General features: G+C 36.6%; 1 protein-coding gene across 1 annotated transcript in view; it reads right to left on the reverse strand.

Moving 5' to 3' along the window:
- Positions 1 to 2,353: 2,353 nt before the first annotated feature.
- Positions 2,354 to 19,151, reverse strand: part of LOC6035492 (dendritic arbor reduction protein 1) — a 256,132-nt gene continuing 239,334 nt past the window's right edge. Inside the window, exon 6 of the mRNA XM_038258701.1 lies at positions 2,354 to 3,000. Within this exon, the coding sequence (XP_038114629.1) occupies positions 2,813 to 3,000 (188 nt within the window). The 3' untranslated portion in view covers positions 2,354 to 2,812. The remainder of the gene's footprint in view (positions 3,001 to 19,151) is intronic.

Raw genomic sequence — 19,151 nt, forward strand, 5'->3', positions numbered from 1 at the left:
GGAAAAAATCGAAGTTTCATGCAAAAACAAATTTGACATTATTTTTTAATGCAAAATTGAATTTGCAATCGAAAAGTACTTTACAGATTTTTTGATAAAGGGCTCTGTTTTCAAGATATAGCCACCAAAAGTTTGATTTTAGCGAAATATTTGCAGTTTTTCGATTTTTGAAAATAGTGACCATGAGTGACCATTTCTGATATTATTTTTTTTGAAAAGTTCAGAAAATTAGCTATAAAATTGTTTAAAAGACATTGAAGATTGGACTTCGGGTTGCCGCTTTAAGAAAAAGAAAAACGAAAATTGAAGTTTTGGAAATCTCACCAAAACAACCCACCATTTTCTAATGACGATATCTCAGCAACTAATGGTCCGATTTTCAATGTTGATACATGAAACATTCGTGAAATTTTCCGATCTTTTCGAAAAAAATAATAAATTTTTTTTTTAAATCAAGCTTGATTTAAATTTTTTTAAATATTTTTTTCGAAAAGATCGGAAAATTTCACGAATGTTTCATGTATCAACATTGAAAATCGGACCATTAGTTGCTGAGATATCGTCATTAGAAAATGGTGGGTTGTTTTGGTGAGATTTAGAAATCTTCAATTTTCGTTTTTCTTTTTCTTAAAGCGGCAACCCGAAGTTCAATCTTCAATGTCTTTTAGACAATTTTATAGCAAATTTTCTGAACTTTTAAAAAAAAAATATTTTCAGAAATGGTCACTCATGGTCACTATTTTTAAAAATCGAAAAACTGCAAATATTTCGCTAAAATCAAACTTTCGGTTTGCGAAAATTAGGCTTCATCCATAAAGTACGTCACGCTTAAATCAAACTTTATGGATGACGCCATTTTTCGGACCACCTTTACACGGCGTAGGCCAGCTACTGGCTAAAAAACGGGTCTAATTATTTCGGTCAAGGAACCTCTAGTCCAATTTTGAGCCCTATCCGAGCACTTTTTTTTCCATGCTGGGAATTACTGATTGTAGATGCAATGGAGAAAAAAAATCTGAAAAATAAGGAAACAATTTCCTGAGAGAAAACAAAAAAGTTAGAAAATTATGATTTATTTCAATCCCAGACTTTATTTCTTTCATTCTATTCCGAAACAAATATTCCCTTCTTCATTTCAAAACATTGATATATTTTCAACACACAGTTGTCGCACTGCTCGACAGGAGTTTTTTTTCTTACACGGGTAAAATAGTTTTTGCTCACAAAAAAATTATGGTGGGAGTCACTGTACACATTTAGAGTCTTCGAAAAAAGAGTACGATTTTTTGTTATATCCTAGTTTATATATACGACGTGTGATGAAAGTTGAATTTCCGCAAAACGGTTTCTACACATACAGATTGATGAAAGAGTGCCGCTCAATCACGTTCAATAAATTACACATAAGTACGGATCGCGATGGGTGTTTGTTTGTGTGTGTCTTTTTTACTAGGAAAAATATAAACTAAACTATTGATTACGAGTTTAAAGTACAACAAAACGAGTTTGAAGGGTAGAGACGGAGATAAAAGTATGAAAACAGATAAGTAACACAAATAAAAGCTCACTTAACCTAAGAGTACGGAAGATACTTTTGCTTCGATAAAGGAAAACTGTACATTTAGAAATACTTTTTTGTGCAAATACAGTTTTTTGTTGTTTCAAACCTTACATGATAATGGCAACTAAAGAACACGACATTCAGCTGTGGAAAAGGGGTTGTACTTAAATAAGATGCGCTGCTGCCTTAAAAGTAACATTTACAAGTTGCGTCCAAGTTCGACTTTTATTTAGTTTGTGTGATTGTGCGTAGTTTATGTGGTAACATTTAGCAAATTTCGCTACACTCAATTATCGGTGTAAATTAGGTTGTTTATTTATGTAGAGGGAAAGAGAGCATAGATTTTGATGGGGAAAATAGTTTTTGAGGATTGTTTTTCGAGGAGTTTGATGTAGGCTTTAATTTCCATTGAGATCGTTTTACTGTTCGAATTTTGCGTAGAAGTTTGTGGGATTTGTACTGGGGTGATAGAAATTGTAGTAGCAGCTTCAGTTCAGTGAAATTTTTATTGATTTTTTTTGTGAGTCCACTTCGAATTGAGCGTAAAGGCGGTGAGAAACAAACAAGCAAAGTGATAGATTTGGTCGCACGCAACCGGCAGTGAAATGTTTGATGTTTAGGGCTGATGTACCTATTGTTGACCACAAAAATATAGTGCGTAGCTTTTTCACCATCCTTAAAATTGAATATTTTTTTGTCATCACTAGAAATTTAATATGGACTTGTAAGCAATCTTGCATGCAATTGTCGTCAGTGCTTGTTTCAACAACTAGATGGCAGCACCAAAACAAAGCGTTTATTAGTCTGTTGTGTACGGAAAAGTGACGAAATTTGTAAGTTTAAAGTAGTCACGCTAACTTAGGTCCAAAATAGGTCCATCAACCCACTCATCAATTGGTATTTCGAGGGGTAGATTTGATCAGCAGTTTTTTTTTCAAGAGTGTAGAAGCCACTACCGTCGTTTGATTTCTTTGTCCGTGTCAATATTTGCTCTAGAGAGATCTCCGGCAGTACGGCTTGTGTGGCAATAGCGTCTAAGCTTTGTGTTTGGGTTTCGATTTCGTTCGTGTGGGAACCAAAAATCTTCGGAAGTCGTGTTTTAAGGGGGTGCGCACATACACACACACATTCTGGAACTACACCGAACCTTAGAAATAGATGCGTAAAACGTCCTTCGAAAGGCTTAACTCTAGCAGAGATAGTTGAATTGCTCTAGATTTGCCGCTGGTTTCCGACCAGCTTCCGCGTTCTTCACTTATTTTTTGGTAGATGTCGCTTCATGTGCAGCGCCAGGTGGTCACTCCGGGCGAAGCTGCGCTCGCAGACGATGCACTTGAAGGGTTTCGCGCCGGTGTGCTTGCGGTAGTGCCTCGTCAGCTCGTCGGACCGCGCGAAACGCCACTCGCACTCGGGCCACTGGCAGGTGTACGGCTTTTCACCTGCGAGGGAGGGAGAGAGAGAGAGAGAGAGGGAGAAAGGTCAAATGTTTGTTGGGTAAACAAAATGTTCAAGAGGTATGAAAGACCTTGGGAGGTAGCCGAGTTTTGTTTTCCTACATGGGAATGTACTTTTGCCCCGTGAATATTGACCGTGAATATATGAACCATGAACAAGCGTTACGTTCTGAATTTTGTCAAAATTACACAAAAGTAACACAATATTTTTGCATTTCTTCAAAGCAATTTGTAGATTGGCTCTCGTCGAACAAAATGTTCTTAAAAGATTGCTAAATTGTTTTATAGATTCGGAGAAATCAACGAAATACAAAATGTAACTCCTGCGTAACTGTTTTTCAAAACCAAGAAACTGTAATAGCAAGTAACGTATCATACGTAACGTACAAAGTTCAATTTCTAAACCAATTACTGTCACTTTGATAAAATAAAAAGATTCATATCTTATGTCAATGTGAAAAATTCATGTTATCGTGAATATAATTCAAGCATTCGTGAAATTTTTTTCCATAATGTCATAAATAACCGTGACTTTAGTCGTGTTTTTTCTAGAATATAATAGAACGTAACGCCATTAGAATAACGCTTATTTATAATCAGAAAATCCACCTTTTCACACGATTCACGCGATCCGTGATTAGACCAAATGTCACATTTCTGCTAAATCTGTAATATTTCTTCACAAATAACATCTTCAAAACAAACAACCAGTTTCAAAATGAGTTTGTTCCCCCAACTCGGTTCGCAAATGCCCCATCTAGAATTTGATTCACGACCCCTTCGAAGCCAAAGTGGCTGTGGCGCGTTACGTGCCATGAATTCACAAGTTTTTTATTCTTCTATCCGCTGTAGAGTTATTGCGTTGCATCCGTCACATTTGATGCACTCTTGCACCACGTGAGATGATGGCGGCGAGATTTATGGCTTTATTTTAACGATTATGATGGGGCCTCTTAAGGTTTGCGAAATGGTCGCGCGTTGGAGATGGGTTATGGAAGTGAAATTGGTTTTTTTCTTCAGCCTCTTTTTGTGGCCAGATGAAGGTTGACCCGGGCAGGATTTGAAGGGTTTTATGGGATGCTGCACGGAAGCCGTGGGAATTGATTAGATTGAAGAGTTGTTAGTGGGATGCTGCTGGTCTGCGTAGACCGAAACGGTTCGAGAATCATCATCAATATTTCAATATTTTTAAATGTGTGTGTGTACTAAGATGCGGGAATTCAGGGGCTTGTTTCGGTGGGCTTACAAATCCCAAATATGAGCTTCATTGAACGTAACAGAAGCTGGCGCTTCGCCTTTGAATTTCAAATGGGATTTGACCCGTAAAAAGATAAATGTCGATTTTTGAGGCACATTGGCCACTAATACGATTATTTTATACATCACTGGCATGTAGATTAAAGTTTTGAGCACAGGCCTTCAAATTTTGTTATTTTTTACAATTTCGCATTAGTGGCCAAAGTGCCTCAAAAATCTTTTTCACGGGTTAAACCTCATGGGCTGATTTTGTGCATTTTCTTTTTTTGTATTTTTTAATTGCCTCTAATTTTGTGGGAAGCCATTTCATGTCATTGGGTTTGGCAGCGCTTCATACAAAAATGGTACGTAAATATTAGAAAATCTGTATATTTTAAAGTAATTTTCTGAACGATTTGGTGTCTTTGACGTACGCGGAAAAAATAAGGTTTTTAATTAACTTTTTATTTATCAAAAATCAATTTCCCGAAACCTGTATTTTTTAAATTTTTAAATTGTTTGATTTTTTGTTTGATAAAAAACCCGGGGTCATGATTTTTTGAAAACATTATGTTTTTTTTTGAGAAATAGAAATATTATCCAATTTTTTTTGAAATCTAGACTAATATTTCATAATGATCAAATATTCAATATCATGACAAAATTTTCAAAATATTTTTTTTCGAAAAGCTCAAAATATTTCAAAAATGTTCAGTTTTAAAGAAATTTGCGAAACGCAACAAATATTTTCAGAAATGGTCACTCACGGACATTTTTCTTTAAAAATAATATCTGCAAATCTGTAGTTTAAATAATTGCCCACATCTTGGAAACGGTGCACTTTATCATAATTTCTGTTTTCTGATCGATTTGGTGTCTTCGGCAAAGTTGTAGTTTATGATTAGGACTTTTCAGAAATAAAAAGTACACGGGAAAAAATCACATTTTATTATTTAATTTTTATGACTAATAGGTGTATTCCGAAAATTCGCATTTTTTTAATTTTTGAAATTTTGATATGTTTTTGATATGAGACATCTTTTGAGTTTCAGTTCGTGATGATGCAAAATCTGGTTTATGAGATATGAGTTTTTTTTGGAAAATATCGAAAATCTGGATAAAAAAATTATTAAAAAATGTTTGATCGAAAATCTGGATAAAAAAATTATTAAAAAATGTTTTTAAAGCATTGTTCGCAATCGAGAAGTACCTTAAATTTTTCAAAATAAAATGTACTGTTTTCATGTTATAGCTACATTTCATGTTCAACAATGGCACAATGCATCAATTTCTATACAAGTTTCTGATTTTTTCTCTGACTGCTGTGCCGAAATCAACCTGATATAGCTACTTTAAGGTATAAATTATCATTATTTTTAGGTTTTTTTTAAATTGAAAAACAAAATTCTTAAAAAACGTACCTCTATTTAAACATATTTTTGAAAATGTGAAAAAAGCCTGACAAACCTGGCTCTCTGGAACTTTGAAAATCGGTCTAATTGTTTCTAAGATACTGCCTCACAAATAATTCGACCCGTTGAAAATGAATTTCTCTAAGTTTCACCTAAATAGCCTGTAATTTCCAACTGACGATATTTCTTAAACGATTGGTTCTATTTTCAATGTTAAAACAAATTCTACTGGTCTACAATATGAAATGAGGGAAATTATCTATTTTTAGACTTTTTAAAAGCTCAGCATGACTTAAAAAATTTGAAATTATTTTTATTGAATATATCAGACAATATCACAAAAGTTTCCCTTTTTAACATTGGAAATCGGACTAATACTTTCCGAGATATCGATTCGAATTTTTTGTAAGGCATTTTTTGTTTAGATATTCGTTATGTTAAAAAAAAAAATAACTCGAAAATCGAAAATTAATCAACTACTTTTTTTGGGAATTCAACTTTTAGTGATAAAAAGTTCAATAAAAACATCGAAATTTTGTTTTTTATGTACCTATTTCTCCGGAAAAGTCCTGATAATAACCTTCAACTTTGCCGAAGACACCAAATCGATCAGATAATCCCTTCTCAAGATAATTGTATGGAGATTTTAATAAAATAACTAATGTTGCAAAATGACTTTTTCTGACATAGGGAACGGATAAATTTTCATCCAAACCAAAAAAAAAAAAAAAAAATTGAAAAAGCGCGAAAAAATGCAAAATTTGAGAGAAACACTCAGTTGTCAAAATTATATGAATACAATGACACAACATTACTTCTTTGATGATAGGAAAGGCCCCCAAAATGCTTGAGCCTAACAAAATAATACAATAAAATCCATTTCCCGAATTCGGGGAGAATTGCTCTGGTAGAAAGTGTTTTTTCTCAATGTTGCATAAAATTTAACATAATAATATGATTTATTTCCTTAAGTCTTAGATTTTAACTCCAAATCCCGAGAACTCAATGGGTCTATAATTAACGTGATTAATTAACGCCCTCGGATTAGCTCCGTTTCCTTTACTGACACCATCTCCAAGCTACATTTTTCTTCAGTTGCATCAACACCAATATGTTTCAACAGCTCAAACGAAATGCCCCCTGGATATATGAGCTTTGCGCGATGGCATTTCCTATATAAGCAAATTCTAGTTCTCTCGCGGCTTAACCTTTTCGCGTATGCAAAATCGGTGCGACGATCCGCTCTGCGCGCAGAGGTCCGGCGAGTGATCGAAGCAGGGCGATACGGAAAGTTCCAACATTTAATTTTTCTCATGAACTAAATTTTCTCACACGATCCCTGTCACGGTCGCAGCTGCAAACAGGGCTTTTTATAGAGTCGTCGCCGTCGCACCCCCTCGCGCTTTTTTCCAGCGAATTTTTCAACGCTGCGGAACTGATAACATCAGCAAATATAATAACTTTTTGAAACATATTATTAATCAAATTGAGCAAACACCTCGCGAGCGCGCGCGAACGATCCCTTTCCTGTTGCTCTTTTTGCTTTTGCGAGCGCGCGCGAATCCGAGTGCAAAGAAAAGGCCGCGGAGCGCGATAATCGCGATCATAATTATTATTCAATTATCGATCCACGTTTCTCGGTCTGTTTTACGGCTTCATTCTTGTTTTAGCGATGTTCTGCTTGTCCCAGCCGAGACTAATGTCAGTGATGGAAAATGCAAATTTGCTCGTGAGCCACTAAAAGAGAACATAAACATGTAAAATTGCAAAGAGACAATCTTGAAAAGAGCTATCTAAAGAGCTCACTCACAGCAACTGAGCCAAGCTCTGAACAAATGCTAGGGAGCATTCGTGCTCATCACTTGTAAATTCCCAAGCAAAGAGGTGAAAACTTGTTTTTGTGAAGAGAAAAAATATCGTAAGCTATCGGAGCTCATCATGAGCAGAACTGGCTCATGCCCACAAAAATATTCTCTTGACTTTTTTCAGTGAGCGTGCTCTCTTATTCGAGAGCCACGGAAGAGAGTGCAATGACAAATCCACTCAAAAAATTTTGAGCGAGCGCATTAATGCGCTCGCTCGCCAGTGCTGCAAAACTCACATCGGGAAGAGCTACCGCAGCTCATCACGAGCAAGATCATCTTGTGCTCACAGTTGAAAGATCACGCTCTCTTTGCTGATATTGTCGATTTCGCTCCAAACGTCCAAGCGCTTTCGAGTAGCGCACTTTCAAATTGCGCTGTCACTTTTGTTTACATCTCAGTCAAGAGTGTGGCGCGACGTGATTGAAATGAGTAAAATATCTCTCGAAAAACTTTCCACCCAGTACTAGCTGGGAATACCTCACCGTCAAGTGTCGGCAGGTGAGAAAAGAACTTTTTCTTGAGTGATTATCGCTCATTAGTATCGCAAAAGTGCAGGCCCGGCTCGAGGCTCGCCGCCAGTGCGCGTTTCGAATAGCTCGAGGTGAGGCAAAGCTGCAAATCCTCAGCCCAGGTGCTAGAAGTAGTGTTTTCGAAGCTGCGAGCAAGTCATTCCCGCGGCACGACCGGCCGATTAAGTTAATCGCGTTGAGTTAAGTGGTAAATACCTGGTGGAGGTGAGCACAGGCGACTCGCGGAGGCTGGTTGGCAGATGATATGATGCCGAGCGGCTTACAAATATGCTTTATTAGAGTGATCGTTCAATAAATCGTTGACGGAGAGTGATGGAATTGTTGGCAAATATTTACCTCGCGCAAATTGATGTTCGTTCTCATAAGACAGAGGCCCGGTGCTTAAGCATTAGGCAGTGTAATATAAGATCGAAGGTATGTTTTATGAACGAAACGGGATGAGATTATTCGCAAATGTCAATGACAATGTGACACCTTTCGAGATCGGTTACATTGTTGGTGAAGACTAATTATTTTAATGACATATAGCAAACTGATACAAGTTAACCAAGATCAAGTGAGGTGTCAAAAGGTTTACGTTTTCATTGAAGCTTAAATAGCAGCTTTTCAGGCAAGCAATGCAACCATAAATAATAAATTTTCTTAAATTTTGTGATTTTTCTCATACAAAAATTGTATGGAAAATGTTTTTGGCTTGGGCTACTCGAGTTTTCTTCCAATCGAGCTAACATCAATAAGGGAGGAAGGATGCGTGGACATACCGACCAAACGCTGCGAATCTGGTTTGGTGTAGAGTTAATTTGGCAAGTTTGGGAAGGGAACAGGAATTGGGAAGGCGGTGAAGGGTTATAAAGAATATTTCATTTGATCAATATAATTTAACATAGGGGAGGAAAATTATCTAGCAAATAATGATAAAAATAAAGAAAAGAGAGAGAGAGAGAGAGAGAGAGAAAGAAAGAAAGAGAGAGAGAGAGAGAGAGAGAGAGAGAGAGAGAGAGAGAGAGAGAGAGAGAGAGAGAGAGGAACTGGTCATATCTAAAAAAATATGCTTACTTCGTTGAAATTGTAATTCTATTTCAGATCGACTTCAGACAAACAATTGGATAGGTTATCAAAAAACCTTTCTAATGAAGCCTAAAGATAGAGGATCTGGTTCACTCTATCTGTAACTTTCATAATTTCGTCGCTTGTGTGCTATCTTGTGACACGTCCTATGTTTTTACAGCATACGTGTCACAAGATAGCACACAAGCGTCGATTTGTAGTGCTGGATCTAAGTAAATTTGATGATATCAGGGTAGGGGAAATATACCCTTTCTAATCAATCACCTTTCTTCGTCATATGAATGATTTGATGCTCGATTAAAGCTCCAAAAATACTTTTTAGGCTATAAACTTACCAGCAGCAGCACCGCATCAAGTAAACAAGCAAATTTATGCCATTTACTGGTCAAAAAGAGGTTTAAGGAAAGTCGCCATCAATATCTTTTCACTTGCACTAACGTTTTCAAAGCGCTCAAGAAATAAAATTGCTTCCAACTACCGGCAACATGTTCTTTTGCCCATTAGTTAGTCACTGACTTGAAAAATAATCCCGAAACATGTAAATAATTAGCAAGCGCCATAAAAAAAAACGCGCCAAGTCTTTTGACGTTTGACTTATGACGACCTATTTCAATCGAAGGTTGAAGAAAAGCGCAGCGCCTGTTGGAGTGAGCCAGTGATACCAGGAAATTTTCTCAATAAATGCTACTTTTCGTGAGTGTTCGCTTAAAATTTCATCAATTTTGGCAGCACGAAGCAGACCCAAAAGAGCGCTGAAAGGAAAAAAGAACTAAGCTGAAAATAGGAAAATGGGCGTGGCTCAATGCACTCGACTGATTGGAATGCATTTGGGAAATATTTTTTTCAAATGCTCGTAAAAGGAATAGCATAACTTTTAATGAAAGTTAAAATAAACAGAAATGTTCACAAAAAGTTGCTCTACTCGTTGGTGTACTTGGTTTTAGTCAATTTCAAGGAACACTCCAGATTATCCAGCATCATTCAAACACGAGCACCAATTAGGCTAAATATTTCCGCTACATTAACTTTCCAGCCAAGACCTTCCCAACGAGACATAAAGCATGAAAATCTGGTCACTTTAGCGTGAATAAATTAGTTGTGGTGAATTCAAAATGGTCGTGCTAAGTTTCAGATCAGTCATGTTGACGTTAGATTACTGTTTGGTGGATTTTGAAATTGATAAAATAAACTTGTTAAAAAATTTACAAATTCTAAAAAAAACCGCTTTAACGTCTTACTTACAAAAAAAAAGTTAACATGTATATAAGATTGCTTGAAAAAGTATTAGAAAATCGTTGATGAACATTTTTTTACGATTATGACCTAAACAAAATGTTTCCCACCATATCGAGTGATTCACCCTTGCAAAACCCTGGCACAACTTCCTGTTGTTCCCAGCACCGTGTTGCACCTTGAACTTTGCCAATTGTCGAAGACTTCAAATGACACTCAGAGTGCGGTGTAAATGGCTCACGACAGCCCAGAAATTAGACGCCACGCGCCACATCGATCGGCCGTACACTGCTATTCCTCAACATAATAACTGACCCGACCTTTTGTGCGGTTGGTTACTTGTTGTGACCGTTCTACGGGCTTCCCTCGAGGCCTCAGCCAGCTGTCCGCAATGATTTATGAAGTATGGCCGCAACTTCATATTCCGCTAATTTCTAGAGCACACTTTTTGTACGGTTTTTGGTGCGGTGGTTGTCCCAACAGTTTATTTAGTCATTTTGAACGATCGTACGTTATTGTTGGAATTCGTTCTAATGGGGTTCTAAGGTGGTTTGCAGAATTCACCATTTTGTTGATAAAATGGTACAAAATGCATGCAACCAAATCTAACAACCCCATTCATCAATAAGGTCCCAGCAAAAGGGACCTTGCCTTAAGGGGGAGTTGAACTCTCAGCTCTGGTGTTGACGTCTAACCTCGTGACGTGACAAAAAAAATAACCCTCCATCCGCGTATGAACAAAGTGTAATTTATTTCCTAATTCAACCGCACCGAAATGGTTTGTAAATGGCGCCGCCGCCACAGAACAGATTGGACAGTTCGATGTCAATGGCACTCGGGATTCCGGTCCACGGCGGCGGCGGCGGCGATCCGATCATTATGGATTGACTGGCGACGTGTGCCGAGGCCGAGGATCGGATTGAATTGAATTAGATCGGCGCGGTTTCATCACTCGCGCGCTTTTCAATTAATCATTTATTACAACAGAAATTGGAAAGCCACCTGGGTGGCTTGAAGTTGTGGTGGCTTCCAGAGTGGTTCAAGGTGACCTGCATGGTGGTGGGTAATTTAGATTAAAAATTAATAATATTTATTTCAGATTTTTCTAAATTTATATCTAATTTTTTGATGATCTGGCAATACTTTTAATTAATATGAGGACTTGTGTGTTATTTTTTCCAATATCGAACTATTTAAAATATTGTCTACAACTATCTTGCTGTAAATCATTACACCAAAAACTGGCAGCGCTAGTCCGAGAGAATGATGGTCTCGAGTCGAGAGAATAGTGGTACCATTCACGGACGCAGAGAACACAGCTCGAGATGGGCGATAGAACTATTCTCTCGAGGTTCATTTGCAAAAAAAGTTCATCCGTCAAACAAAAAACCAAAAGTGTCGACAACGGGAATCGAACCAGATACCTTTGACAAACCAATTCAATGACTTAGCTGCCTCGGCCACCACAGCTTGGTGACCAAGGAGAAGTCAGAAGTCGATGTATGACACTTGTTGGAGATTTATTGATTCAACTAACGAATGAACTCATTTTTTATGATGGTGTGAGTTGGTACCATTATTCTATCGATTTTGGCACTGAGCCCTCAATAAATTTTGAGAGAACGATTATCTCGACTCTGAATTTTGGGTGTAGATAGGTACCAAACATAACTTTCCGATGTTTTTAAGATATTGAAGATCTGGCAACCCTGCCATATGATATCAAAGCTTACTTTTTCGAGAAGAAGATTTGTGAATTTTGATTTAAATGTCAATTCAAAAAGTAATCTAGAGGTAACCACCCTGCCCGATGTTCTAACTAGTGCCAAGGTGATCGATACAATGTAAAAACCTGCGCTGAGCGGGAATCAATGGCAAACGTTTAAACAGAACCGCGTTTCTTGTACCATCGTCATCGTCAACGAAATTAATAACAATCTAAGCCCAGGTGTGCTGTTGGAGAGGCCTCATCATCAGATCAAAGACAGGTAAATGGTGCCCCGTTGGACACTGTACCAGACCCCCTTGCAGTGGCCCAGGGATCTTGTCATCGATCAGAGCCGCTGAGCGCATGTTGACCATGGAATCTGGGGCGCATAGTTGGTTGCGCTTCTCTTCGCGCACGTCCTGCTACCGACCGGCCACACTGCGCGTTGCGAGTGTTTGACTCATGGGGTGAACCTTATTGCGAACAGCAATATTGGTTAGGTAGATAAATTCTCTGAAAATTAATTTCTTTCTTTTTTGCTTTTAAATTAAATTTAGATTTGGATAACATTTATGTGTTATTTATGTTGTTAAAATGAAGGATTCGACCTAGTCTTAAACAAAAACAAATTGAATAATTATGTGACTTTTTTTCAATGAATTATCTAGTTTTTCAAATGATTTTTTTTTATTTTGGAAAGTTGAAAATTTGATGATTGCATATTCCCTCTTTTATAAGTTATTTTACCTCAAATAACATGTTAAAATGAAATTGAACAATAGCTGATGAAAATTTCACTACATCTCGATATAAATTTACACTTTTTATTACTAGAAATCTTTCATGAACGATTTAAAGGAAAAAAAGTGTAATTTTTCCTTCCTAGCACATCAACATTGGCTACAATAAACTTAAAAAATTCAAAATTATTGTTCAATTAAAAATCTAAATTTCAGTATTCAATATTTCATATTGTTTTTTTTTTTCATTTCAAAGAAAACATCAACATTGATCTTCAGATTTTAGTTGCTCAAAAACTGGCAGATGAATTAGATTAAATATTGAGGATAACTTTTGGCACTAGATTTCCTGATAACGATAAGTTTGTTTTCAGGTAGGTCGTAGCAAATATTTTGTTATGTACAGTAACAAAATTTCCTATCTTTTTACAGCAGACGTGTCACAAGATAGCACACAAGCGACGAAAATTCAACAGCAAATTTCAAAGTTTCTTTGAAAATGTCTAAACAAATCTAGTTTCATGTTTTTTTTGCGAATTTGAAAATTTTGAAGTTTTTGAGTTAGCTTGTTAATTAAAAAAAGCGGTGGAAATCATGTTTTGAGTAATTGATTAAATTATTCAAATTTTTTTTATGGTTTTATCATTAATTGATTCTAAATTTAACGGCACAAAATATTTTAATTTCGCGGTATTATAAAGCATTAGAATTACACTCTTAAATCTGCTGCTAATTGTTTAGAGGAGACTTACTTAAAAAACTAGAAATAGTTCAAGATACAAAACACAGCTAAAAAAGTAGTAATCTAGCTGCGTGTAAAAGGCCTGGGTGTAAAATAAATACTGCATTATTTTATGTGATTTTACACCCTAAAATATGTAGCTCATCAGTATGAGAACCTACTTGACCGAAATGTCAAGCTCATATATGCGTTTATCCTTACAGACTTTTCATCGGTTGATGGCCGAGCGGGCTAAGGCGCCAGTCCTTACTGTTGGTGCTGGGTTTGAATCCCGTCGGTGGCAACTTTTTTTTGTGTTCGCAAAAAAATTACATGCAGTGTGTAATATTAAGTGTTTATTTTGACGAAGGTGATGTGCATGCTTTTGCATTCGATTTTACCATTGGATTTTTTGCTGAGAATATAACCCGATGACACAAAGGGGTAGGCGTGGCTGAATGGTTACGCTGTTTGCTTTGTAAGCGGAAGGTTCTGGGTTCGATTCCCATCTGCCCCTATCGAGAAATTATGGAGAGAAGGAATAATTCTGAACACTTTGAATATGAACGAAAAATTCATTAGCTCGCGGCGGGGTCCTTTGGGTCAGCAGACAAAAATGCTAACCACCAGACCATCGAGGCTTAGTTGTCTAGAAGGATTAAGAATGCTATAAGAATCCAAGAAACTTGATTGGAATCTGTGTGAACCTAAGAACAGGAAAATGCAATATTGAATGCAAGTTGAATTCAAGGACACTGGGTGCATAATTGTTAGGCGAATATTGAACTTTCAACACGACCAGAATTCACCACAAAAAGCTTGGTGAACCGAATTGGAAAGCTTCCAAAAATGAATCCAAGAACATACGAAGAATTAAGGACTATAAATAGATTTGACCGGCCGCATCACTTACCACGGTGAATCCTGGCTTCACACCCATCTTACTAACACCCTCAAACCTCACGTGATACTTTGTCGAAGACGCAGCTGATTTAGCGGTCTTCATCACTCAAGTATCGGACTAAAATTCCTATCCACTTCCCCGTGTCTTACCACTGGTCGTGGCCGGCGCTGTGATTGGCTAGCATGATAGGGACATTTGAAAGTTGCGAAGTGGTGATGATTGGTTCCTACTCTTCATCTGTGGTCCACGGAGCAATTCTTGGAAGTCCTGGTCAATAACAGAGTAGCAACTACGGGTAGACACCAATGCTATGCAATTCTATGCTAGAATATAACCCGATGACACAAAATATTCAATGCAATTTTGTTTGCGTTAAATTTTGTGATTTTTTGCAAAATTTTCAACACGAAGACCAATCTTAATTCGGCAAAAGTAGAATCAGTAAAATGAGTGAAATACATTTTTATTTGCTTTTGTGGATTTTAGAAAAAGGAACATTTAATTTTTTCGAAAATTTTTAGACAAAGTTACATTTACCATAGTTTTTTTTAACTTTTGGTATTGATTTCATTACATGCTTGGTATTGAAACATTGAAAAGTGCTAAACAAATTTTCAATCAACATTTATTATATTCTATACCAAATTGATTATAAAAACATAATTCCTACTCAAAATATTTAAATCATTTTGAATTTTGCTCACATTATTTTCAACTTGTTCGCCGTTATTTTACAAAAGATTGTAAAATAACATAGCTGAAATCGACAATAAAATAGCGGCAATTGGAGACCTATTTTCAAGTGATTTTCCGAATTTCGTGGCATTTCGCGGTATCGACTAGATTTCATGGGAAAGGGAAAATTTCACGGATGTAGCGGTGGTATCGTGAAAAATCACTTACTTAGCCATTGAGTTAAAAATAAACTTCACTTCGACAACAAACCCTATTTTAACAAATTTTTAGTTTTCAAAATTAGTGGAATGTAGAACTCTTAAATTTTTAGAAAATTTTGAGTTTGATAATTTTATTTATTTCATGTGACTTTGGAAATGCTTAGAAAAGAAGTATGTTTCTTTATGCAAAATTAGTATACGGGTAATTCTCCGCCAACCAGGGTTGCGAATGAGCGAGCGCTCACGGAAGGAGTGCTCGCTCCAGCTGGAGCGTGAGTTTTTATCAGGTAGCTCGTGCTCGCTCACGCTCACCGGAGCGTTTTGCGCTCACGTGAGCTGGTGAGCCAAAGTAGGTAGTTGTTTTTCCCTGTTGAAGCATCTGCCTGTTTGAAACGAAATTTCTAGAACTATCTCAGCACAGGCAGCAAAAACAAATAAGGAAGTGGTTTAACAAACAAAAGTAAGCAATGAAATTGGATTTAGTCGGCGAAACGAAATATACGTTCTATTTTAAATTCAGAATTAGCCAAGGGGCAGAATGATTCACTCTTGAGTGAGCTAACAAAGAGCTAACTCATTCTTAATGTAAAAATTCATTGAAGTGAAGAGATGCACGGATATGAACAAAAAAATTAATTAATTGGCACATTAATTTTATTTTAAGTTTTTAGAATCCAGACTCTTAGCGGTTTTAAAAACACCAAAAAAGGCAAAAATAAATAAATTTGTGTTAATGGACCTTTAAAAAAACCAGCAGTAAGCTTTATTAAAGTTATAATCATCTCTCATATTCGGAACATTTTAGAGAATGTCCATATTCAAAAAAATCATTTATTGAATCTGTAATTGAATATTTTCAAAGGCTTGGTAGCGGAAGTGTTAAATATAATTTACTTGGGGGAAGAGGAGCCACACTTTATGTGGTAAAACAGAACAATGATAATTTATATTATTTCATTCAAATGGGTTATTTCAAACACTAGCAATTTGGAAGTTTTTTTTTGTAAAAAAAGAACTGTTTCATCAATTTTATCCTATTTTCTAGAATGAGAAAGAGAAAGATTAACTTTATAAAAAATGATAAACGGAATGACTTATTTTTAATGGTTGCTCATTCTGACCCGCACGCTGGAAAGGAAGTCAACAAACTGTTTAGGTACATAAAACAGTTTAATGTTATATTTTAATCAACTTAGCACATAACATTGAATCGAACTTACCACAGCATAAATCTTCTTGGTTTCAGTCATTTTTGTTTACGCGCTCATACCCTTCCCCAGCAATTGTCTCTGAAAATATTTATATTTTCAACTCTGACTGTAGGTCTCCAATATGATTTGACCCTTGCGAATCCAATTTATTATTCAAAAACATAGTTAATGAAAATAAGCTATTCTAATTAATATATACCGTAAACCGGGGTGACTTTGATAGGATTTCAATTTGTTTTTGGAATATTTTCCAACAGGTAAGGTTTTTCTCAAATTATTATTTTTAAAACATGTACTGGGGTAGGCCACACAAAGTCCATGCACTATTTTGGAAAAAAAAGTTTTTTTAATAGTGTTAGGAAAATAGATACGTTAAAAATTCTTAGTTTAAATTCCGGGGTGACTTTGATAGTCATAGTTTTTCTTGTTTGAATCATATTTAAGATGTTCAAACTTTATTTGTACGTTTCACAAGTTTTCACATTTTACATGAAATTTGTTGAACAGAAATTGCCTATAAATATGGAGATTTTTTTAAATTGTGTTTCGAAAACATATATATTTGATATTTATAAACTTATTTCACCTTCTCCTAGTGGAAAATTGTCCAATGCATTCCGTTTAACGATTCAAAATCATGTTCATTGTGAAAATCATGACACTTTGAGAAGTTTAAAATAATGACTTCCATCAACATTTTCTTAACTATAGTTAACTAACTTTTTAAACTTTTCAAAATTTTATGAAAAGTTCTTCATGAGGTACTTTGAACACTTCTCTATCACGATCAGTATGATTCTAAACCATTCCGTACGTATTTAAATTGTACTCTTCATTTTGCGGAAAAATCTCGAACCTATCAAAGTCACCCCGTTTTACGGTAAACAAAAATGTTCCTAAGTGACGTGTCCACTGACATACTGCGCCTTAAGCAAACAAACTAACTAGGATTGAAAAACAAAAACTTTCTCAAAAATGAAAAACGATTCGATTCGCGATACTTCCAAAGTGAGCGCTCCGTGAGCGAAAAATGAGCGCGAGCGCGAGCGTGGGGCAAACGCGAGCTGAAAAAATCGGAGCAACCGTGAGCGCGGGCAAACGTGAGCTAGCTCGCGCAGCGCTCCTCCTCACGAATGAGCGAAAAGTGAGCGCTCACGAGCGCGTGAGCGCGTGAGGATCGCAACACTGCCGCCAACTCACACAGCAGTTGCCCCGACCCCTCTTCGATTTGCGTGAAACTTCGTCCTAAGGGGTAACTTTTGTCCCTGATCACGAATCCGAGGTCCGTTTTTTGATATCTCGTGACGGAGGGGCGGTACGACCCCTTCCATTTTTGAACATGCGATAAAAGAGGTGTTTTTCAATAGTTTGTAGCCTGAAACGGTGATGAGATAGAAATTTGGTGTCAAAGGGACTTTTATGTAAAATTAGACGTCCGATTTGATGGCGTACTCAGAATTCCGAAAAAACGTATTTTTCATGGAAAAAAACACTAAAAAAGTTTTAAAAATTCTCCCATTTCCCGTTATTCCACTGTAATATTTTTTGGAACATGTCATTTTATGGGAAATTTAATGTACTTTTCGAATCTACATTGACCCAGAAGGGTATTTTTTTCATTTAGAACAAAATTTTTCATTTTAAAATTTCGTGTTTTTTCTAACTTTGCAGGGTTATTTTTTAGAGTGTAACAATGTTCCACAAAGTTGTAGAGCAGACAATTACAAAAATTTTGATATATAGACATAAGGGGTTTGCTTATAAACATCACGAGTTATCGCGATTTTACGAAAAAAAGTTTTGAAAAAGTTGGTCGTCATCGATCATGGCCGTTCATCGCCACCTGCGACAAACACGGACGACGAAACAAAGAGAAACGCAAAAAGTAACTTTTTCAAAACTTTTTTTCGTAAAATCGCGATAACTGGTGATGTTTATAAGCAAACCCCTTATTAGGGTGGTCCAAATCCGGACTTTTTTGGGGCTACCCCCTGAAATCAAAGATTGACCCATCACTAGGCTAAATTCCAAATTTGAGCTCATTCTGACCACGGGAACCCCTCCCTCCAATCGCTTAAAGTTTGTATGGGAAAAATCGTCAAAATGTATGGAGAAAAGCAACTGTTTTTCTTTTTTACCTGTGGAAGGCGCCATAATTATCCGATTTTTACCATTTCTCAAATGTAGAACCTTCATTAAATTTAAAACAACTTTCCCGAAGACACCATATTTTTAGGATTTTTTCCCGCGAAGTTATTAGCGCCCAAAACTGACCATTTTTGCGCGGCCAGCTGTAAGGGGCTACCTAACAACGATGTTTATTTCCAATTCGTACACGCACGTGCTCTCTCTCAGGTTCAAACTCTCTCACGAGCTTGCTCGCCTGCCTGCCTGCCTGCCTGCCTGCCTGTTTACCAACAAGCGCGCGCTGTTTCTCTGCTTGGACTTTTGACGTCGTCGTCGTTTTCGTTTGCTATCCGCTGCGCTGCGTTCTTGACATGTTTATTATAATGTTGAGCTAAAATACCAGGTTTGTTTTGAGATATAAAATTTAATGTAATAAGTGATCAACAAAAGATATCATATTATAAGAGCGTGTGTGAGAGAATACA

This window comes from Culex quinquefasciatus, chromosome 3 (assembly GCF_015732765.1).
Source record: "Culex quinquefasciatus strain JHB chromosome 3, VPISU_Cqui_1.0_pri_paternal, whole genome shotgun sequence".
Taxonomy (NCBI): domain Eukaryota; kingdom Metazoa; phylum Arthropoda; class Insecta; order Diptera; family Culicidae; genus Culex; species Culex quinquefasciatus.